General features: G+C 35.8%; 3 protein-coding genes across 4 annotated transcripts; 1 reads left to right on the forward strand and 2 right to left on the reverse strand.

Moving 5' to 3' along the window:
* Positions 1 to 49: 49 nt before the first annotated feature.
* PA200 (proteasome activating protein 200) lies at positions 50 to 14,404 on the reverse strand. The gene is made up of 35 exons (XM_086230232.1): positions 14,074 to 14,404; positions 13,704 to 13,806; positions 13,490 to 13,602; positions 12,911 to 13,033; positions 12,471 to 12,572; positions 12,216 to 12,381; positions 11,854 to 11,970; positions 11,679 to 11,746; positions 11,481 to 11,582; positions 11,176 to 11,392; positions 10,154 to 10,387; positions 9,941 to 10,068; positions 9,676 to 9,793; positions 9,366 to 9,584; positions 9,128 to 9,283; positions 8,937 to 9,013; positions 8,632 to 8,840; positions 8,125 to 8,341; positions 7,953 to 8,032; positions 7,745 to 7,862; positions 7,458 to 7,628; positions 6,356 to 6,524; positions 6,236 to 6,279; positions 6,082 to 6,124; positions 5,855 to 6,000; positions 5,505 to 5,599; positions 4,487 to 5,385; positions 3,709 to 3,990; positions 3,523 to 3,618; positions 2,770 to 2,948; positions 2,328 to 2,409; positions 1,956 to 2,080; positions 1,252 to 1,344; positions 365 to 518; positions 50 to 225 (listed from the first exon to the last, which is right to left on the reverse strand). The coding sequence occupies exons 1-35, from the start codon at positions 14,232 to 14,234 to the stop codon at positions 184 to 186; spliced, it is 5,448 nt and encodes a 1,815-aa protein (XP_086086358.1). The 5' UTR covers positions 14,235 to 14,404; the 3' UTR covers positions 50 to 183.
* Positions 14,405 to 16,969: 2,565 nt separating this feature from the next.
* On the forward strand, positions 16,970 to 18,438 carry LOC147296168 (RNA polymerase II elongation factor). Its single transcript, XM_086229663.1, has 2 exons — positions 16,970 to 17,846; positions 17,935 to 18,438. Exon 1 carries the CDS (start codon positions 17,135 to 17,137, stop codon positions 17,804 to 17,806), a length of 672 nt encoding a protein of 223 aa, XP_086085789.1. The 5' UTR covers positions 16,970 to 17,134; the 3' UTR covers positions 17,807 to 17,846; positions 17,935 to 18,438.
* Positions 18,439 to 19,102: 664 nt separating this feature from the next.
* On the reverse strand, positions 19,103 to 23,082 carry TEX1 (Transducin/WD40 repeat-like superfamily protein). 2 transcript variants are annotated; one of them, XR_015121937.1, is made up of 12 exons: positions 22,906 to 23,082; positions 22,703 to 22,798; positions 22,435 to 22,564; positions 22,239 to 22,330; positions 21,988 to 22,056; positions 21,230 to 21,287; positions 21,048 to 21,147; positions 20,759 to 20,845; positions 20,527 to 20,605; positions 20,168 to 20,300; positions 19,984 to 20,075; positions 19,103 to 19,574 (listed from the first exon to the last, which is right to left on the reverse strand). XR_015121937.1 is itself a non-coding variant. In XM_086241904.1 (11 exons), the coding sequence occupies exons 1-11, from the start codon at positions 22,975 to 22,977 to the stop codon at positions 20,038 to 20,040; spliced, it is 954 nt and encodes a 317-aa protein (XP_086098030.1). In that variant the 5' UTR covers positions 22,978 to 23,082; the 3' UTR covers positions 19,103 to 20,037. The 2 variants fall into 2 exon arrangements, 1 of the variants encoding a protein (XP_086098030.1); XM_086241904.1 differs by having other exon boundaries at positions 19,103 to 20,075.
* Between the last annotated feature and the right edge of the window lie 130 nt (positions 23,083 to 23,212).

A 23,212-nucleotide genomic window follows, 5' to 3' on the forward strand; every position in this document is an offset into this window, starting at 1 on the left:
GTTATACAACAAGTGAGGAAGATAGAAAAAAATAAATTTCTTATGGCGGTGAAAAAATGATAATGTAAATAAAGCTCATTATATAAATTATGGTACAAGAAATAATATATATAAAAAAAAGCAATTTATTGCTGAGTTTCAATCAATTGTGCTACATCTATATCTTCTCTCTACAATAATGAATCAAGCAAAATATGAAGATGAAGAAGATGTATCAGCCAGAACCTGCATACGTCAATTAAAGAAAAAAGTTAGAAAACAAGAAGTCTAGAACTAATGAATAGATACAGAACCACCACCACCCCCCCCCCCCCCCCCCCAAAAAAAGATACAATATAAGGTCTAGTTTGGGCAACACACACACCTCAAGTTGCTCTTCAGTAAATGAGTCTTTCTGAATATTCCATGTATCAGCATGGGTACGTCGAAACTCTGCAACTGCCTTCGTAACTGTAGATTTCACCGGTGACGGCTCTCCACTAAAACGAGCAAGTAGAGTAACATGCTCGGGCAACCAACTGAGAACAATGAAAATTGATAATGACATAAACATTTGATACAAAAAAGAATATAAAGAAAGAAGAAAAAAAAACACTTGATAAATTGAGGGGAGGGAAGACCAAGTGTAAATTCATACTCATGAAACTTAAAATCCAATCAATAAATAAAACATCAGGCACACAAATTAAGTTTTGGAGAAAAAATAATGGTAGCCTTGCCTACAAAGAGGTGGAAATTAGTGGTGGGGGGACCCACTTAAATAAGGTCGTTGTTTAATGAGACTTTTTAACTCTTCTCTACTGATTAAGGTAAGCATGTCAGGTGCAATGTGTGTTCAGGGCCCTGTTCGATAATACTTATTTCAGAGTCTATCCAATTTCAGGAAAAGCAGATTCACACATGAGTACTCAAAATTTCAAGTTTTCACAAGAAATTAAACTACTTTTTGTGGGGTAAATAACCTGCTTTTATGAGTAATTAAATTTCACAAACTAGTTGGCTCTTAGAATTTCACGCTTCATTTTAAAATGAAAAAATGTAACCCTTATTTCAAAATAATTATGACATTTATTATGTTAAATTCTTTAACTTCAACTTAAACAAAAAGATAAAAGGAGAAAGGGGCAGCGTTCTTAAATACATTGGAGCTGTCATACTTAATGCTGCCGAAATTCGGTGTATTACTGTGATTGTTAGAGTAACTGTGCGAAGACATAGTAAGAGCAGTTGCTAATATTGAACATGACAGACCTGGGCATATCATATGGGGCTGATAGCACAGAAGCTACCAAAGCAAGTACAGCACCATGAATGGAGGCTATTGATTGGCTTGAGCTCAAATTTCTGCATTCATAAATTATCAGAGTATATATTAGAGAAGTAAATAGGTAACATCTACTAGGAGTCTAGGAATAATAAAAAAAGTGTTAAATGCATATGAGATGCATATTTATAAATATAAATACACATAAAAGACCATAATTATTGCCAAGTGTAGGCATGAAAGCAGCATTATGCACATCCAATAATGATGATATTATATACTTAATGTGCACATGCATGTATTCCATATGTCAATCATAAGCCTGAAATATTGTGTGAATCAAGCATATCCGTACAACTTAGAAATGAGAAGATCAGACAATTTGTACATCCAAATTTTTTATAATCATCCACAAAATTCATAATGCAATAAATAAGGATTGAGTTACGGTATTTCAAAACTGGCGGTTGCATCCATTCCAACCACAATTTATTATTCTCTGAATCATTTTTCTACCTTACAATGAGGTTCAGTTTTTTCCATGAAATTAACGCAACTTGATGCGAGACAAGCAGATTCCAAAAATGAACACATGAATGTGTAGCATGCGTAAATGTACAGATTATAATCCTTTTTACGAAAGTACAACAAATAACTAAGACCAAGAATCTTTCAAAAGCAAGGGAAATACCTTCGCTTTCTCTTCCTCTGAAGAACAGTAGCTTCCGTGTAAGCTCTATCACGAAAGTCCTTAGCTAGATCTTCATCCCCACCCTTCATTAGGCCTGCTAAAACTGCTGCAGCATGTTCTCTTACCTGAGACATAAATTGGAAGTATAAAATATAACAAAATCTACAACTCCCAATAGATCTGTGCAGCACCGTTTAAGGACCATCCTTGAGAAACACTTGAATTCAGGTGTTCTCTACCTCACAGGTCAAAGGCTTTAGAACATTAAGATGAGTCTATACATCAACGTTATAAATAGATAACGTTCCAAGGAAAGTAAATTTTTAGTCAACAAATAAATAATTATATAATTCACCTGAACCGGAAACTTACCTCAACTTGGTTGTCTATAAGTAGTTTTTCAACAGTTCTCCAAATTTTTTGTTTCTCCGCACTTGAGAGAATGAAAGTGTGCCTGTTTAAAAAAATTAACAAATACTAAGAAAACTTTCTTATCTGCATGCCAGAATCAACATCAGGTGCAAACAAATAAAGGGTGGACCAAAGCATTGTTATATATGACAATTATCATATAAGGCACAGAGAAAAGGGGTACAGGACTTAAGTTGATTTGGACCAAAACATTGTTATATATGACTTATATCTTGTCAAATTCTGCTTTAGAAGTTTGCACAGAGAAAATCAAATGACTAAAGCAGAATTTGATTTGAATTTTGACATCCCTAAAGTAATGACCAAGGTAAAGAGAAAATGGGACAGGACTTAAATTAGAGGCTCATAACAAAAAGGATGAGATGCAAAATAAGTATCATACCTGAACATAAAAGTTCGCAGATATGTCAGTGTTGCAGATCTAGTTCGCCAATTAGAATCATTGGCAGAAGAAAGAATCACAGATACAGCCTCCTGGAGGTGAGGTCCCCAGAACGCCCTCCATTTTAGCAATTCAAAAGATGCCTTGGCCAAGGTTGACAAATCTTTACTTGAAGTTTCCTTCAAAAAACCAGCAACATCACTCAGATATAAAGATCTGATGTCCAACCAATTTGCACCTTTACAATAGAACAATCCAGTAGATTGTTACAATTTCAAATCTCTTTTTAACTTTTTCAATGAAATCTTTGTTTCTTATAAAAAGGAAAATTGAAATGAGCACTAAGAGAAAAATATTAAACTCAGTGGCTCCCCATGCCCAGGGATGTACTAATAGAGTCAGGGCTTTGATAAGAAAAGTGGAACAGCCAACAATAGAGAATGTTAGATGAGTCAATTAACAGCTAGCTCTTGTTCAAAATGTAGAGCAAGTCCTCAGATCCTGAATTGTACATTACAAAAGCAATACAATTGGTGCTATGAAACTCTTTCATCTTCTCCTGATTCAGCAAGAAAAGCTTCCAATACATTATCACCAACATGATGATAAACTATCCCCTATTAGTCACTCAAGATTAACCAACAAGGACCCACACAGAAGGAAGAGGAAAAATATCTAGGGAATTGCATAATGAAAATGACCTCAACAACCAGAGAAGCACAACTAACAGAATCAAGCTTTTACTTCACATACCTGCAAGGATATCACAGGATAAAGAAGTCCCACAATTACATCCAGCAGATGTGAAGATCGCCCAGACTTCAAAGATGAGATGACAAAGTGGAAAAGCTTCACAAAAAATGAAATATATAAATTGATCGGTTAAATATTTTATATGGATAAGAAGATACTATTGAGCACACTTCTATAAATTAGTACCGTTTCCATCCATTTGACATCATCTTGTGAATCGCCACTTGAATGCCCATTTTCAGGACTAATATTTGTTGGGGTCTCCAAACTGTCAGACTGGGCAGTATTCTGAATATTCATTACCACTTCAGATGCTCGCTCTTTTAGAAAGAGAACCCATCTTCTCGCATCAGATTGGCTGCCAACATCCATGCTTTCCATCTCGTGTGAATGATCATGATCAAATGATTCATAAAGCCGGATATTAGAGCACAACACAGAAAGCGTAACACCTATAGCTTCTCTTACCTGTCTCGCACAAAATATTCGTCAAAACTTAATGAAAACAAGGTTAATGAAAAACAGGGATAGAGACACAAAATGAAGATTGTTACTTTCCCTCAAGTTATAATATTGTAATACAAGATCAGAAACAATAATTATTAACAGAACAAAGGCACACAACTACACAAGAGAGATCACTTTGCAAAAACATAGGTGGAAGAATAACATGGTATATAGACACCTCCTATACTGGCACTCTATTACTCTCTCAATCTTCATCCCAATGTCAAAATCCCTTACTCATATATCTAATAAATAAAACGAGAGATTTAATAATTAAAAATAAGAGATTGTTTTCAGTCTTTTAAAGTATAACCATCCTAACCATTTTTTTTTAAAGCACCGTTTAGAGTTCTGCTAATATCTTTTTCATCCCATTGCAGATTATTCTTAAAATAAATGAACAAATAGCAGAAGACAACACATTCACAGAGTGAAACAGATTACAAGAGACACTTACTTGGGCAGATGAATGGCACATGTTACCAAGCAACTCCTCCAAAAGTCTATAATGGAGCTGTACTTCAGATAATGGCATTTTCTGGGGAGATAATTCAATAAGCGCAGCTGAAAGGAAAGCATAGCGCTTGGCAACAACAGTGGTAGTTACTGTTCGAGGTAAAGGTGTGGCCAAACAATCCAGTACCGGTTGTCTCAAAAGAGGAACTCTTGTTCCATGTTTCCCTTTCCCAGTAACTGCATAACGTATACAGGCTGCCCACTCAGGTATAGATTCTACTGATTGTGATAGAATGATATTCTGCAACTGGACCACCATCCAGTTATCCCATGCTACTAAGAGACCATTAACATCTGAATGCAATATGCCAGCGAATGCTTCAGCAGCAACACACTGCTTAGACCTCTCCTTGGCATTTGCAAACTCCTCCAATGAACTTTTAAGTTCCAATAGAACAGGCATGCCACATTCTTGTATTAGCCGCTTGAAAATTCTCGCAAAGTTTGAGTAAAAGGTCTCACTTCCTAATAAAGAGATCCAAGTAGGAGTACGTGGCCATGAAGCGGTAAAATCAAAATAAAAAAGGGTGATCGATTTGTCTGCTAGGCTCTGAAAAGAAGTCCCATGATTCCCTCTAGAAGATGTGCTTTCAGTATCAGTAATTATATGAACATTTGAAAGACTGTTCAAAGTCTCACTGAAAAATCCCTCTTCCTGAAATATTTGAGTTAATTCACCTTCAAGGGATGATTTTCTACTTCCTTGTAAATTCCCAGATGGGGAAGCCTGGTTTTCAGCTGACAGTTTATAAGGTGATTCTTTTAATAGCGTATTTAGAGCTGAGATTGCAAGTATTCTTGTTTGAGGAAGCTGACTTTTTAAATTCTTTAAGAAGTGACCTGAAAAAGCACATCATCTGAAAAATTTAGATTTGTACTAAAACAGTTGTACTTAACAAACAAGATTAGCGTTGAAAAGTAGAGGGGCAATCCATGAGTCAACAAAAACATGAACCAACCAGCAGTTTCACTCAAAATTTTTGAGGAGGAATGTGGGTCGTTCCTAGATGCCATAGCCAAAAGCAGTAGAACCCTATTAGCCATCAGATTGTACCTGCCAAATACAAAAGAAAAAATTTAACCCATTACTTTATGAGTTTAAGAGTCTAGGCATTTAAAGCTTCTAGAGATGTAAATTTCTCTTCAAAGTTAACTATGTTCGCATTTCTCTTCAAAGTTAACTATGTTCGCATCAAAGGGAAACATCAACCACTTTTTTATCTCAGTTTTGGAGTTCAAGGGACACACCAGAAAGTTAAAAACAATATGGGAAAGAGCCAACAAAGTTCAAGATATTTTAGTTACTTACCTCCAATGCAAACCAGTAGAATCAAAACTCATAGAACTGATCTGAGAAACCAAATCTGAAAAATCTGGTGCATCTATATGATTGTCTAATGTCCTGAAAATGCTTCTAGATACTCCAGCAAAGTGAATGTTGTATTTGACAAAAAGCTGCTAGCACAAAGATTACTTTAGACAACAAGAAAATCACAACAAAAGGCTCTATATCATGGTTATCATCTTTGGAGTTACCTCATTGATTGCTTTCTGGGTTTTCAGTGATTCATGATGAGAGCTTCAAGCAGGAGAAAGGCAGATCGAAATTCAGTCTATGTAACTTCAAGATTCATCAATGTTAAACCAAACACACTACAGATATCGCTACATGTATGAAAATTAACATTACCTTGAAAGAATTCCAAGGATAAATGAAGAGAATGATTTTGGGTCCTGGAATGACACAGAATATATCAGAAAATTCGATTTTTTCATAAAGAGTTGTGATCAGTTTGTGTTGAATGACTACCATTGTCAAATGCTTGAGAACTGTTTGAGTGGCAAGGACTGCGCAAGAACCTAGCACCGCATTTTCTGGTGACTTGGGGTTCCGTAAGTTCTCCGTTAGAGAGAGAACACACTTTGAAATCATAGATGGCCATCTTTTTATCATCTTTAAAAGATATTTACCAGCAAGTCTGGACACCATGTCGGAAATTTAAATCAGATTTGGTAAAAAAAATTGCAGACATTAGACACCACTGTGCATCATTCAATCAAAAAAACCAGTGTCATAGAGCAAAAGTGAAAGGTAATAGATAATATGTACTAACTTGAAATAAGTGGCCAAATAACATAACAAATGGAGAAAAAGAAAAAGGAAGACTAATTCTCCACTTGCAAAGAGATCGATGATAAAAAATTTGAGGTCGACGTAAGTGGACACTAGGGGAAGAAACAAAAAAATATAGAAAACAAGTTCTCCTATTTTAGAGGAAATCTGTCATTACTCTGCCACCAAAACGTCTACAGCTCATTGATTTTCATTCAAGGAAATATTTTTATGCTACAAATAATTAAATAGATCGTGCATCAGTGCTAATTTTAACCAAATATTTTAGGATTGCAGGCACACCTACTAAGGAAATAAGTCAGATGACAAGACAAGACCTATCAGAAACCAAGACAAAAAGGCTTAATCATCAACAACATATGTAATAAACTGTTAAAAAAACTGTCAGGAAGAGATCTCATATTATTCGACTGGACACAAGCCAACTCCAACTGATATCACAAAACTTCCTATAGAACATGAAAATACTAATTAAATTGCTTCTTCCTCATCACAGAGTTCTCTGTAGCATCATTCAGGTACTGGGGGTTGCATACAGTGTTAACATGTAATTAGATCAACGGCATATCAATCTTTTTTGAGTTGTTGCTATATGTTGAGTCCATATCAGATACCAAGCAGACATGGTAGGCTGCAATGCTATCATTATATGGATTACCAAAATTATAATGTACATTTGCATGTGTGCAACTACAGTCACATTACTGCAACTAAATTGAGTACAGTATTTCTGCTATGGTTTGATTATAAAGTAGGGTCAAGAAAATAAGAGACTCACACACGAACAGTTTCATAGCTATGCAAAGCGAGATTTAGAAGATCATCCACCAAAAGATTCACATGGTCTGGTGGACCAAAATTCACATTAGTACGAAATATATGATAGGATGATTGTGATGATCTCCAAGTATTGTGCATGAATGCCTTGTCAATAAGGGCCCACCGTGGCCTGGTACAGAAGAACATAATCAGGGTTCAAATGCTAAGATACATATGCATAGTTGATGTGATAAAAGAAGACCTGGAATTTTTTTTTAATAGTAATATCCAGAAATAAACTCTCACCTTCTCTTCCCTTTGGATTGAGCTGAAGCAATAAAATTTATTGAAGGTTCTATAATAGCAGCAGATTCCAATTTCCATGCCTGTCTGTGATTTGACCACTCATCATATTCTAAACTTCCTGCATGAGGTAAAAAACTAATGTGAGACAGAAAATATCCTGAAAGGGGGTGAGGATGGGGGTATTTGTCTCGAGTCAAATGTCCATTACCATAGTTTCCTAAAGCATCCATAATACGAATAATGAGTATCAACAGGATGCTGTCATCTGAATTTTTCTCTAGTAAGTATCTGCACAACACAAAGATCAAAAGGATTCAGTAATTCAGACCCAAACGGATGAAATAAATGACACCACAGGGACATTCAAATGTAAACATTACTTGCAGGCTGCATGTATAACTTCAGCAGCTTTTTCCCGTAATTTAGTGCTGCCAACACTTGAACCTGTCGCTCCAGCTATTAGGAAAGAGGCATCATTTGGATGCTCAACAGTCCCGTTCCTGGAGGATGGGGTGAAGTCAGGCAAGCAAGTCAAAACACCTTGCAATGAAGAATCTATACGCAAAAGAGTCACTTTCAAGTGCTCTTTCTCATCTCCTGGGTCAAAAAATTACATGTACTGTCAGACAAGATAACTTTATTTCCATACATACATAAAAGTGCATACATACAAGTGTGTGTGCATGCGCACATCTGTGGTCTCATATGAATATGATCACTATTAGGTTATCTGATAAACTGAAATCAATATGAAGATGCTGTTCTGAATAAGTAATAGTTATCATTACTCTTCTTACTCAGTTGGCATGTATCTCCTGATAATAAGATATTCCTTCATTACTACATCTGTCCAGGATAAGGGGATAAGTACCAGAAAAAAATATTACCTGGATCAGAATGGATTTTAGTTTGACATATTCTCAATAGATCATCCAAAGCCGACCGGAAATGAAGGTCCAAAAGTTCATTTGCAAATTTAACTTCTTCAACACTTGGGATATGCCACTTTGGACCCACCAATGGTTTATCATCTGAATAATCTTTTGTGCTGATCCATTCTTCTAATGCAGTAGCATTCGGGTGACGTAAAATGCACCTAAGAAACAAAAATTTTACTTTTCAACTTTGGCAGACAGAATTCAAATATATATTATACACATGATTATGTAGCTAGCAAGAAGAGATAACATACTGGTACTGATCAACAGGATAATAAAGAACCAAGCTTCCAAGGAGGGACCGAAGAAGATGATCACCAGCTCCATTGACCTGCCAAAGAATCATTTGGACCATTGAACAACTTCAGTGAGCATTGCACGCAGAAACCAATTTTTAGGAAATAACTGTTGATCATGAGGGAACATAGTCATTAAAATATAAGACCTTCCAAGATGGAGACTCAAAAGCAGACATGATAGCCTCTATGAAGTGATCCTTGTAACGCAGAAGTGCAGGACCTCCATAACTTATGGCAACTGATAATATTTTTAACTGATAATCAATTGCTGTTTCCAGAGCTGGAGAAATTGTCGGTTTAGCCTGAAAAGAAAATTATTTAAATTCAAAATAAATATCTAGGAGTATAGAAGCAAATGGTCAACACCATTCACAAGAGAAATACCTTGTGTGAAACTGAAGCATTGCATATTCCTCTACCCCCAAATCCTGTAGTTGGTGTTCCTTCTAAAGAGGATATAACAGACAATAAAATTGGCTCAACAAGTTGAGTAACTGCCTCTTCTGGGTTTGAATGAACACATGCACAACAAAGCAGGCCAACCTCTGCAATTGCCCCAGGAAGAATATTTGTCTTGACAAACTTGGAGATCTTCTTCAAAGCCTGCCAGTAAGGAAAAGTTTACAGCAATCCCATGCTGAAAAGTTTATTCATTAAAACAGATTTGAGTATTTGAAGTCAACAACTGAAAAACCTGATTATAGAGAGATCTTGAGAGTCTCCCAAACAAGATTTCAAGCATGCAATAGTAGTAAGGACCATCTTCAACAAGAAAAGTTCCTGATGTTGCTGATGCATGTAGACCTTCATTCCTGCAGCACCAGTAACCAATTACTCTGACTACAAATAAGTTGAAAAAAAATGAAAAATTCATAGAATGTATAACCTATATAGCTAAATTAACTGTTCAATAACACAAATATAAGTGAAAAAATGGAGAACTGAATGGCATTACTTACGTAACACTGCTTGGCTCCAAGTGTAGAAGTAAGGAAAATACGCGACATAAGAACTCATCTAACCATTCAGAAAATCGAATCATTGGCATTACTGATAACTCATCAATATTATCATCCAATGAAGACATCTGTGAAAATAAGTGAATTAGTATAAGTATATCTGCACGACCTACAGGCATATTATCAGTGTTTGTTAGGGAATTTTGTGCTTACATTGGAAAATATAGAACCAATTAATTGCATTGTTGCCAAGGTTTTGGGAGGATCGTTCGCATCCATACCAAGTAAAGCATTGGATAGTGAAACCATCAGAAGATCAATGAACTCATCACCACTACCAGGATCAACTGGTTTTACTGCAGAATCTGATAGGGATGTGAGGAACAGTGAACGCCCAACAAATGCTACCGACATCACAGCAACTTGCAACTGGTGGGTGGCAGTCATCTGACTAGACACAAGTTGGTAAAGGAGAAGTTAATTTAATGAAAAACACACCGCTACAGGAGAAAACATTGCCTGTTATCCTATCAATTGGATGCACTTCTGGGAACAAACAGGTGAAGTTTTTAAGGTTACATGTCTTTCAACAGAAAATAGTTTTCATAGAAAAAAATTTCATTAATTCTTCTGAATTAGCTTCCACCTGGAAAAATTTTCACTAATTATCATGATTATCATCCCATGAAGACTTTTCCAATGAAAAGTTTGCCTTATTACAAATTTTGCTGGCAAAAATTGTCTTCATCAGAAAAACTTTTCCAAGCCTATGTTGAGTTGAAGCCTTGGATAAAACACAATCAAGAAAAACATTTTCTAGAAAGAGTTTTCCTAAAATTTACCAAACAGCAGAAAAATGAATTCCAAATAAAACTTTTCCTGCAGAAATTTCCCTAAAAATTCTATTTTCCAATCTGAACAAACAGAACCTAAGGTAAACGACATATTGTTCGTATTCAGTAGTTCTAGAATAAACTAACCATCTCCAAGGCCATATGGAAGCGAGTTGCAACAAAAGGAAGGACCAGAAAAGGTTCCACAAAAGATAAAACACAATCAAGAAAAACATTTTCTAGAAAGAGTTTTCCTAAAATTTACCAAACAGCAGAAAAATAAATTCCAAATAAAACTTTTCCTGCAGAAATTTCCCTAAGAAATCTATTTTCCAATCTGAACAAACAGAACCAAAGGTAAACGAAATATTGTTCGTATTCAGTAGTCTAGAATAAACTAACCGTCTCCAAGGCCATATGGAAGCGAGTTGCAACAAAAGGAAGGACCAGAGAAGGTTCCACAAAAGATAAAATTGAAGTTGCCGCAGCAACTGTCTCAGAAAGATGTTCATTCTTGCTATATTGACCGCGATCAATTAACTTCAGCACCACATTAACAAAAAACTTCCTTTCCGATCTTCCTAGATACCGTTCAGCCTGACTGTTGTTATCTATGTTCCTGCAATAAGAGTAATTTAGTGGAAAGAGAACAGAATAGACTAAAGCATATACAGAACAGATGCAAAATCAAGCAAACAGATTCTTACAGTTGTTCATGGTGTAGGCGTTTCTGGAATGAAATTACCAAATGGAGCAAAAAACGTTCTAATGAGTAAGTCCAGCGACCACCATTAGAAGGATGGTAGTATCTACAAAAATAAACACCAGTAAAGAACAACCCACATGCTATTGAACAATATAAGAGGGGGGGAAAAGGAGTATTAGAAGTATTTGAGTATACAAACTGTTCTAAGAGGTTGACCAATTTTTCAAAGTGCTCCTGTGCTGAGCTACCAGGTTTTAACAGATAGACCTGCAGTTCCAGTTATAATATATCTCATTGTACTACCTTAGGAAACATTTATACATGCACCAATTCATTAACACGGAAAAATGTATGCAATGGCATATCAATCTTACTATTGACTTTGCGATGGCCTTTGCTGGGGTAACGGTTCTATTGGAGAACAAGAACCTCGTGTTTCTCGGAACATCCACAGAAAAGGGATATGATCCACTTCCATTTGCCACAGGAACCTTAAAATATGCAGGATAAAAACATGAAATTTTATTATGTCCAGTACAATCTTTACTATCATTACAAGCCAAGTTAGAGTACAATTACATATGTGGTAGTAAATTGCAAATAAGTGAACATGTAATGCTGCTTTAATGACAAGCTTTAGAAACTATATTCAATGACATGACTCAAATATCAAGCAAAATGCATGTAACCTAACTCTAAACAAATTCAAGCTTTCTCGAAGGGCTCATTCACTCACCTCAAACATATTTAAGTATCTAGTGAAAAGTGTGGGCAAGTAGCACTCCCAATCAATAAAGTTATAGTTCTTTACAACACGAGCTATAACTGCTGTCCATTGACTGTTCCAGAATTGGCAATTCGGTATCGAGTCCCATAGGTGCATAAACTCTTTAATCCAATCACTACAATACAAGAATACAAGGTGACATGTCACAACCAGTCATGTCAAAAACCATAAAGAATAAAAGTGGAGAGATAATGTGATCCTTACTGCGAAAAGAATTCCTGGTTGTCCAAATTTGTAGGAAGAAACAGTCTTACAAACCCAGATCCCTCAAAGGATGAATTATGCCATGGATTTTCCAATAAAGATCTGCACGTTTGTTTCATTAGATAAAAGGCAACAGCATTGAGAGAGCGAGTGGAACAACTAAGAGTTCAACTGTTATCACCTAGCTTATGATTCTATTTTAACATGTGTGTGTGTGTGCCTATCTATGTAAAGAAGAAAATAATATAATGTTTGTGTGTGATAATTAGGAAAGGTCGACCAAAGAGAAACTGAAAAATAAATTTACACAAATGTGACTTGGAGCATGTGGAACAGTACTTTACTCCTCATGACATGGTAAAATATCAATTTCAGTAACAAACAGTCAAAAATATGCATCTCATAACAAAATCAAGGGGAAAAGGCTTCAAAGTACTTACCTAAACTCAGACCATATCTCAAAGGCAGAACCTGGTGGGAAGAATTTCCGACAGGACCGAACAAGAGAGGTAGTTGCCCCAAAATGTCGTTGTCTCAATCTCCATCCTTCTGGACCTGTATTCCTGTAAAATTTACCAACATGTCAAGTTCTCGAAACACAGTATGTGTGTAAAATACTAAAATGCCATCCCAATTGTAAGTAGGTTACATGGCACACTGGTAATTATTAATCAAATATCTCAAGAGAAACAATGGCAAGAACTATGCAGCAACAATAAAGACAGTTTTTAGGTTAAACACGATGCATAAGTACACATTTGAAGTTTAATCTGTTATAATTTTTTTTACTCTTCCTTGAAATCATTGGCTTCATAATTGAAAAACATTTTTATTCTATACCATTTTTTAACAACATTCAAGAGCAAAAACCTAGGCATTCATAATGAGTCATGACCACAGTGTTCCTAAATTTGTCCCTTTTTCATCTCTCAAATCTTTTTCAGAGTACCAAGGTATGAATTAAGAACCAGTAGTAAATTAGTAAAACTATGTATTAAAAAAGGCAATATAAGACTCACCTAGTGAAATGTGTATGGATCAGAGTATCAAACAAAGGCCGCCATTTTACCTTCAAAGACAACTTCTTCCGATACTTATTGAGTAATCTGACTAGGATATTTCCCCATCTAACCTAATAAAGACAAATGGAACCCACATTGAAGAAACAAGAAATAATGACAGCAAGCATGTGCCTAAAATAAATAAAATAAAATCAGATATACAAAGTATTACCTGGGCATAAAGCTTATTTTGCGAAACATGAAACAATTCCAATCCCAATTCAATCAGAGCAGTCACATCTTCCAAAGCTACTTCACTTTTTGCCTTAATGAAACTGGTATAGCAAGTATATAACTTTCTTATAAAAAAGAATCAACGTATAACTAACTTCAACATGGCTAAATACAGTAACACTTTTGTACTTGAATTTCATAACCCATCATTGCTTATCGAGTTTAACTGTTATTAAATCATGAATATAAACTATACAAGTGATTTCAATCACATAATAACAAAACCCATTATCAATAAGCAAACTTTAGCACAAATAAATCATATATATTGAATTAAAATAGAGAAAGGTAGCAAATTGGGAACATACAGGTCGATAACGGAGACCCATTTGAGAGTGGAATAAACGGATTCAGGATCATCGGGTCGATACGAGTTCTTGACGGAGGAGACGACCCAAGTGAAGGAGTCTCTCTCTTTCTTGGACTCCTCGGCCACCGGCGGTGGAAGCCAAGCATTGTAAAGATGCATAGTACTACTACTTTTACAGGGATTTTCTTCGTGAATTGTGATCCGATTGAGAAAGTAAGGAAGTGATGACTTGAGAGACACAGCAGCGAGAGTCTGTTTTGGTATTTATGGTTATAGCATTCGGAGACTTTGGCTTCAGCCTTTCTTTCTGAACAAGAAAGTTGAGAAAGAAACAGATTGGGATTTTCCTTCGTGTAGGAGGAGAGGGGTGACCGACAACCGGCAACGACTGGTTTGTTTACTTTATTGACTTTCTTCTTCTTCTAAATGGTGGTGGCACATTAATAACCCTTCAGTTTCCTGTAAAAGTTATATTATTTTTTAAATTCAAAAGTAGCTAAATGTAACGTTATTATTTAGATTTTATTTATAGTTTTACTATCAAAATAATATTAAAAAATAGCTAATGTAACGTTCTAATTTACATTTGTTATATTTTATTAGCAGTGAACGTTATTAACGATTTTACAGTGGTATGCGATATCTCACAATTAAAAATAGCTATATATTTAGTTTAAGATTCTTTGATAATTTTTTTGAATTAAAATAGAGGTAGTAAAGATTAAAGAATAAAGATAGGAATGAGAATTGTTAGCATAAAAACAAAAAACATTTTCCTTTCAAACAAAAACAAAAAAAATTTTAAATTTCTCTTAATTTTTATTTCTGAAGTGATTTTATGTACTTCCTATTTATTTATCTCCAACAAGTTGTATCGTACAACGATGTGATCATACGTTGTATACAATCACATCGTCCTAGCGTTCTATCTCTTGTTTTGTTTTGTATTTTTTCAAACTCAACCCGGATCATTTCCAACAAGAAACAAAAGCCCTCACATTTTTCTTTGTTAAATGAAATCATCATGACAACCAATATAATATATATATATATATATATATTAGAGAGCTTGAGTTAATTGTTTGAGTTAATTGGTTCGCAAGTTAATACATAATTAATCATCATTTTAAATAGCTAATTTCATAAATTAAACCGTCTATTTTTTAAACTATATTTTAAATATCATCGTAACAAACAATTATCCAAATCAAAAGTCATTATCTAACTATGATAAATAAATAAACAACTATTATTTTTAATAAAAGCATATAAATGATTTTTATGAAAATTCAATGGTTAATGACTTTTGTTTTTAAAGATTTTTTATAAAAATGCTCTTTAAAGTGTGACCTTAAAAATAAACGATTCGAATTATGAGATTATATCATATAGTAGACTCAAAAGAGTGATCAATTTTGTATTAACTTAATAAATATTTAATCTTAGAGCATTTAAATATATATATATTTTGATCTGGTTGCATATATTCGTTAAAATTTCAACGGCACATGATTGTCAAAAAATATATATACATAAGGAATATTCACGGCCCATAAAAGGAATAGACAATCTGATTTGGGAGATTTTATGCCCCAATTCGTCATTGAGACATACTAGACGGCCCATTTTGAAGGATAAGTCCATAGAACAAATGCATTTAGGAGTTAAGTTAAACCCATAAAGGTCATCTCAATTCTCATTTTTTTTTTCTCTTTCTCGCAAAAGGTTTATTGGTTGACTATCAACAATGGATTTGAGCTCTTTTTTGTGGTTGATATTGACCGATTCATTACAAACAAACATAGTATCTAAATTCTCAATAGACTCAATGGCCCATTTACCAAAAGAAACTGGCCAAATTGCATACACGTGTAAGCCAATGACGTTAACGTTTGTCCCTCCTACAAGAAACTTGCTTCATACAAACTACCAATTCTATGTGTATAATATTTATGGGTCTATTTTTGCTCAGTACAAAAAGATGGTAGTGATCATTATCACTATGGTGTATGAGTGATACGTATCACAAAAAAATGGTCATATGACATATGTCATCTATCCAACATGATGGTAATGCTTACATAGTAAGCAAAAATGAATCATAATATTTAGTGCTCATATTACCAAACTTATATATGATTCGTTATATATCTAAATTATTAGCGATTATTATAATTAGTCTCTTCATATTTAAATAAAATTTGAGTACATATGCAAAACGCATTTTGATCGACAAGTGTAAATATTGTTTCATTTTTTTCAAATCCTTAATTTTTAAGTCATTTATTGCTTAAATTTTAGTTTTTGAGTTTTGAGTAGTTTTAAATGAAAAAAAATAAAGCAAATGGTTGCTGATAGAACAAAGGTATTTGAAGTAGTAATGTGTCACATATCAATCGGTAGAGAATTCAAAATTTAAGAAATTTTAAACGTTTTGAGAATAATATGTGATCTATACATAATATACAATTGGTTAATATGTACAGATGATTTTATGGAAACAGTAACAGTACAAGCATCAAAGGTTCACTCAAATTTTATAGTGACAATTTGACACCAACATGATGTATGAATGTATGATATAAAAATATCTTATTGCGGCTTAAGGAATTAAATTCTAATCCAACGGGCCTACAGAACTGGATGTTTTAGGTGGATCAATTATATGGGCTTGTAAACTCAGCCTTAAATTACAATCTAGGCCCATGGGTGACTGAAAATGTGACCGTTGGAAAATGGAAATGCTAAAATAAATGACCGGCGAATCCGACCGTTCGGAGAAAAGTAACCGTTGCCAGCGAAGCCCCTCAGTCTCAGGCTATTTTCATCAAACATAAATACCAGAAAGTCCCTCCATTTCCTTCACAAAAAGCAATCGATAACTAATCACTACTGTTACTTACTTGCGCTCTCTCACTGCTAATTCTCAAAGCTCTCTGATTCCTAATTCTCAACTCTCTCTCTCTCTCTCTCTCTCTCTCTCTCTCTCTCTCTCTCTCTCTCTCTCTCTCTCATTTCTCTCATTTCTCTTACTTGTTCTCTACTTTTTGTTGTTGTCAATGGCTGAAATGAAAGATGCCCACATTGTTGAAATCCCAGTAGACGAAGAGCACCAACAGAAGCTCTCGTCTGCCATGAACATAATTTCAGCAATCCAACACCACCCACTAATGGAAATATCTGAGTCTCCCGGCCATCTCCTTCTTCTCAAGCTCTGGCGAAGAGAAGAAGACCTTTTTGGCAGGCGCATTGCTCGGAAAGAGACCCGAATGGACTCAATCCGTCGCGAGATCTTTCAACTCTGTTGTTTCTTCTTAATCTTTCATGGGTTCTTCATGACCCTCTTGTTCACATCTTCGGTTAACTCCGAAGAGCATGAAACCACCTGTAAAAAATGGTGGATTCCGAGCATTCTATCTGTGTCCACCTCGATTGTGTTTGTGTTTTTGGTGCAGGTGAATCTTTGGAGGTATTGGAAGGTTTGGAACCAGTTGCACAGGGAGAAGAGCGACAACAGAGCGCTGACGAGGTGTATTCAGGAGCTGAGGATGAAGGGGGCTAGTTTTGATTTGTCAAAGGAGCCACAGAGTGGGAAGAGGATGAAGAGCTCCAGTGTGGAAATCAAATGGAAGCCAGTGACTTGGTGCTCTCAGAATTTGATTACCATCTGCCTTGTTTGCTTTGCAGGTTTGGTGTTTCCGGCCTCCAAATTGATGCTCTGCGGCTTCTGAGCTTGGGGAGTTTACTTGTCCATGTCAATGTGTTGTCAAGGTATGAATACTCTGTTCAAGTATCAGTATGTGCTTTGTGTATGCTTCAGCTTCATTTGTGGTTTGATGCATTTTACTCTGATCTGCAGGCTGTGTAAGCTTGAAAGATGTGGCAACAGAAAATGGAAGCATTGAATGAAGAGAGATCTGTAGCTGGAAACAAGTCATTCAATAAAAAGTAGAGAAACCCAAGAAAACCCATGTTGCAAATTGCAAAAGCATTGTGTTTCTTCCTACATTCAGTTTCTGCAACACTGGAAAAGTCTGCTAGTACCAGATATCTGTCATGGTATCTCTTTTGCTTCTGTAAAATCAACCTTTTCTTGGATCTATAGAGGGGATGAAGCATCTTTGGTCCGATCGCTAGCCAGACTCATTTGAACACTCCCTTTTGGAATTGTCCTTCACCACCTCTGAATTCCATTGCCTGCTGAGAGGACACCTCAGCAAGTGACAACTTTTAATCTGTTCGCATATCTACTCTACTACTTCAGCCAGATCAAGGGGACACTACTTGTGTGCTCTCTCTGTAAATGTAATTATTTATTATTCCATGCTCATTTCTCAGCCATTAACTTTCTCAAATACATTGTTGCTGCCTTCTGTGCCTTCTTTGTACATGTAATTATTTATTATATTCAACGCTGATTTCTCAGCCATTAATTTACTCAATTATTTACAATTTACACCATAGTATGTTGTGTATTGGTAATTTTGAGGCTATGCCTCTTTTTGTATTTTTATTAATGGTTGAGATTAACTTTTACTTGGATTCTATTTATTTAGGCTTCATGTGAATATGGTGCTATTTGGACTCATCCAGATTGTAGTGTCACAAATACCAGATTTCCATAACGTGGAATGGCTTTCAGTTATTGCCTACTCTTTTATTGGAGGCGGCTTTGCAAAAGGAGCTTTCATTTTTCCAGCTTCTTTTCCCCAACCTACAGGCCTCTCTCGACTATGTTTCATTGGAAGAAGTAATGCTAATGGCTTGTGAAAATTATGATAAGATGAGCAGAATCCTGAACTTCAATACTATTTTCAATAGGAACTTGAGAAAACAAATGGCCCCACTTAATGGAAATTAATACAATCATTTTGTTCAATGAGTAAAAACATTTTTCCAAATTATGTTGGATAATCCAGTTGTTCTGCTTTTCAAAGAACTGTTTATAAGTTGCAGAAAATGGGAGCATTCAGGGGAGACAGGCGTTCCAAGCACTTGGGGATATTGCTTTTGCCTATCCATACATGAAGACATATATACCATAGCATGGTAGCACCAACATATTAAGAATTTAAGATCAGTACAATATGATTGGGCATCCCAGAGGGACAGCCATATCCCACATGGTGATGGTGCATGCATTGGTTCTACTTGTATGCAACATGATCAAGATAAATGTGTGTGAGCCGCATGTGCAACAACCTTAACTTTGCAACTTGTGGCCCTTCACTAATTCTGTAAGTTGGTTCTTTTGTGTGAGCAGAGCAGAAAGCCAACCAACAACATTGCATACACCCAAACGCATGTACGATGATGATGATGATGGAGGCAGAGGCTGCAGTCAACTTACACGAGAGGGAGCGAGAGAGGGTTGACCAAGTGTCTTGTGGATGCGCTACTGGCCCAAGTCTCACATGCTCAATGGCGTTGAATTCTTTAATAAAATCATGTGCCTTTGATGGCTTTTCTCCACCTTGCCCGTGCACTTGCAAATCATCCCTTATATAAACAATAGAATAGGTATAGCTAATTAACCTGCACACTCTGCACTCTCACATATTACAATTAAACTACCCAAGAAAATGTTTTCATCTCTTTATTTTTAGCAACCCTCAATTACCCAAATCAAACAAGAACCTTCATACCCATTAGCCTATTAGCCTATTATTAGCTTAGCTAGCTACTGATCATTATCAGGCACTACTACTACTACTACTACTACTACTACAACTACACAATTACTGCTTAGTTAATTACTTCCAGTGATACTCTCAACATCAGTCTAGCTAATTTCCCAATATTATTCACTAGCCTTTTTTTACTTATAAAAGATTTAGAGAAAGAGATAGAGAGATGGGTCGGATTCCATGTTGTGAGAAGGACAATGTGAAGAGGGGGCAGTGGACACCTGAAGAAGATAACAAGCTCTCTTCCTACATTGCCCAACATGGCACTTGGACATTCAGGACGCACTTTTAAAGCCAAATATCCTAAAAACACCTGCAATATATAAGATAAACAAAAAACATGCATCAGTTGAGTTTGTTTGTGTTGATGAGTGCTTTGTGGAACAAGCAGCAGCAATTCAATACCTTCATCAGTCTGGTATTTGTTCTTGTCATCCCCAGCGTATGCAAGTAGATTGCCTTTAGGATTCCATTCAACACTATTCATGGCAGCCCTACATGGAATTTGATGCACTGTCCGCCCAGTTTGAACATTTGACTGTTTAATACAGCAGCAATATCATTATTACTCTTTAACATAGGTGTAAAGAAAGATATTGAATTCATATGAATGACTTAGCTACATTTAAAAAAAAAACAGAGTAAAATCTAAGCTAGCCAGGTATGATGACAGGTTGCGGCCCTCATAGTCAGGACTTTCTCGCATTAGGGAGAATTACTTCTTGAAGAGAAAACTGCCAGAGTAAGCCACATAGTATACTTACTATATCAATGAACAAGTCTTCACTGGCAGAAGCAAGATACTCTCCAGTGTGGTTGAAGCTTAATGTCCTCACTGGCGATCTAAGGAAAGTACAAAAAGAGGTCTTTCCAGGATTAGGGATGCAGATGATTAAAGGTTACACACAAACTAAGAAAAAAGAAAGTTCACAATGGCCATAAACTGCAGAAGTCACACAATTCATTAAATGATAGGGAACCCAGGGTAGGACTCACTCAAGTTTTGTAAACGTTCGCACACAGAGCATCTCTGAGATATCCCACAGGCTGACCAAGGAATCGGCGCTCCCAACAGCAAAATATCTGTCGTGGTACAAAGAACATTACAGAGAGTATATGGCAGAGTTAAAAGTAGGTCTTAATGTGACAGTATTCAAGATAGTTGACATGCAGCTTATATATAGGCAGTTCCAACTATTATAGCAAGTCAATAGCCCAAATGAGATCAAACAGAGTTTTTCTTTATTTGATAAATGAAGAAATAATACAACTTTGTAGCACACACCTTCCCAGTGGGTCAATTGCAATGCAGTAGCACCCAGCTGTATGAGCCATGAGAGTGTCCACTAGTCGAAGAGATGGGTATGCTAGTACTTCAACAGTACCTGATCAGAGGAATGAACAATAAAATATCCATTCCAGCAGATAGAAAGAAGAGAAATTGCTTGCAGAAAAATTTGTTTTCACCATTTCCAGTTGTCAAAAAGAAAATATCACTTCTTGTGCTCCAAGCAATTTCATTAACCTGGACAAGAAGAAGACTACTCAATAAGCATCTGAGGTAGGGAAACACATAATATAAACAAGACTTAGGGGCATCCCTTGGATTAGGATGAAGCATTTATGTGTAAGGATTAGGCAAAAACAAATAAGTTACACATGTTTTCACAACTGTGCATCTATCATACGACTAATTAGTGGAATCTACTGACAAAAAAACTTTAAAGTACATAATTATTGGGATATATAGTAAAGGATCTAATTTTCCTACAAAAATTTACAAAAATTAAGAAGCGATGATGTTCATTTAAAAAAAAAATATTGTTGATAGATTTTATCATTTTACGCTCCAATATGGGCAAGTCACTAAACATATTTCAATTTGGAGTAGGAATCAAACTAATTCCTTTCTGATATCACACCTGACCAACAAAAGGATATAGCAAATGGTTTATGAACTTTAAGAGAAAGAGAGAACAGAAGAGAGATAAATTAACATCCAATATGCTAATAACCCATGTTGTCATTTGTTTTCTACATGCATTCGCTCTTAAGGTCAATTTCTAAAGTTCCATTTGGTTATTCTACAGAAGAATTGAACGACTTCTGAAGGTAGAGCTTCAAAGTATTTTTTTTTTCCCAAAAGCCTAGTACTATGAAGCTAAGCCTCATACAGAACATGCAATAGACAGGGGGAAACTAAAAGCACCTGTTTTGAAAATTACCTCATAATTGAACTTTCGCTTGTGAATTGGCTTAAATTTCCGAACATCCAAAATTGTTAGTTCATCATCCTACATTTAAGGGGAAAAAAGCATAAGAACAACAAATATCCTCTTGTGCTACTGCAAATGGCCACACAATGGAACACCAATACATAGCTAATGATACTCACTACTCAAATTTCAATAAATGAACAGCCAGAAAATTCACAAACTCATAGCGTACATTAAATGGTATGCACAAGTAAACACACCCTATTGCCAACCGCAATGTGCGTGCCATCAGGTTTATAGGTGATGTTAATGTTCTCCCCGCTAAGTTCCGCTTGCTGCGCACATTTTCCACCTACAGTACCCATATACAGTCTTACACATAGCATCAAATTCATATCTTTGTACCCAATAATAATAATAATAATAATAATAATAACTGAAAGAGCAATGACTTACTACGAGAATCCCATAGACGGACGGTCTTGTCTCCGGAGGCAGTGGCAATCAGATCAGCATGCTTGGGGTCCCAACACAGCTGATCCACACTATCCGTGTGCCCCTTCAATTCAATATCTTTAACCTTTCCCTGTAACATATATACATACATATATATATATATATATATATATATATATATAAACAACATAATGTACTTCACCATGTTTGAAATAACAATAATTACATAAATTAATAAGAATGAATTTATTAGAGGAGCTGAGCTTACATGTCCGTGGGGCTCAATGTGCCAAACCCTAGCGGTTTGATCTACAGAACCCGACGCGAGCTTCGTGCCCGTGCAGTTCCAAGCTACCGAATGCACCTTTTCACAATGAAACATAAAATTTTAGCATACAGAAAATGGAGAGCAAGAGTTTGTGGAGGTTGAGACTGCATAAGAAATGTTGCAGAGAGAGAGAGAGAGAGGACCTTCTTCTTGTGGCCCTGGTACTCTCTGCTATGGAGATTCTTAAACGGTATCGTTTCCTCCGTCTCTGCCATTCCTTGAGTTTCAGATCAAATACTTGTCAGCAGAGAATGTGAGAGTTTTACTTGTTATTGCCAGAATCAGTAGCGGGAAGACAATCCCTCCATGACCGAATGCTTCCCGAGTTCACATTGTTTTCCTCTCTTTGGACTCGGGCCAAGTACGGATCTGGGCTTTAGCCCAAACAGAAGATAGGCCCATTTTATTGGTTTTGTGAACATATGTAAATCCACCGACGGTGATAGTCTC

The sequence above is a fragment of the Dryas octopetala genome, chromosome 1 (assembly GCF_963921425.1).
Source record: "Dryas octopetala chromosome 1, drDryOcto1.1, whole genome shotgun sequence".
NCBI classification, from domain to species: Eukaryota; Viridiplantae; Streptophyta; class Magnoliopsida; order Rosales; family Rosaceae; genus Dryas; species Dryas octopetala.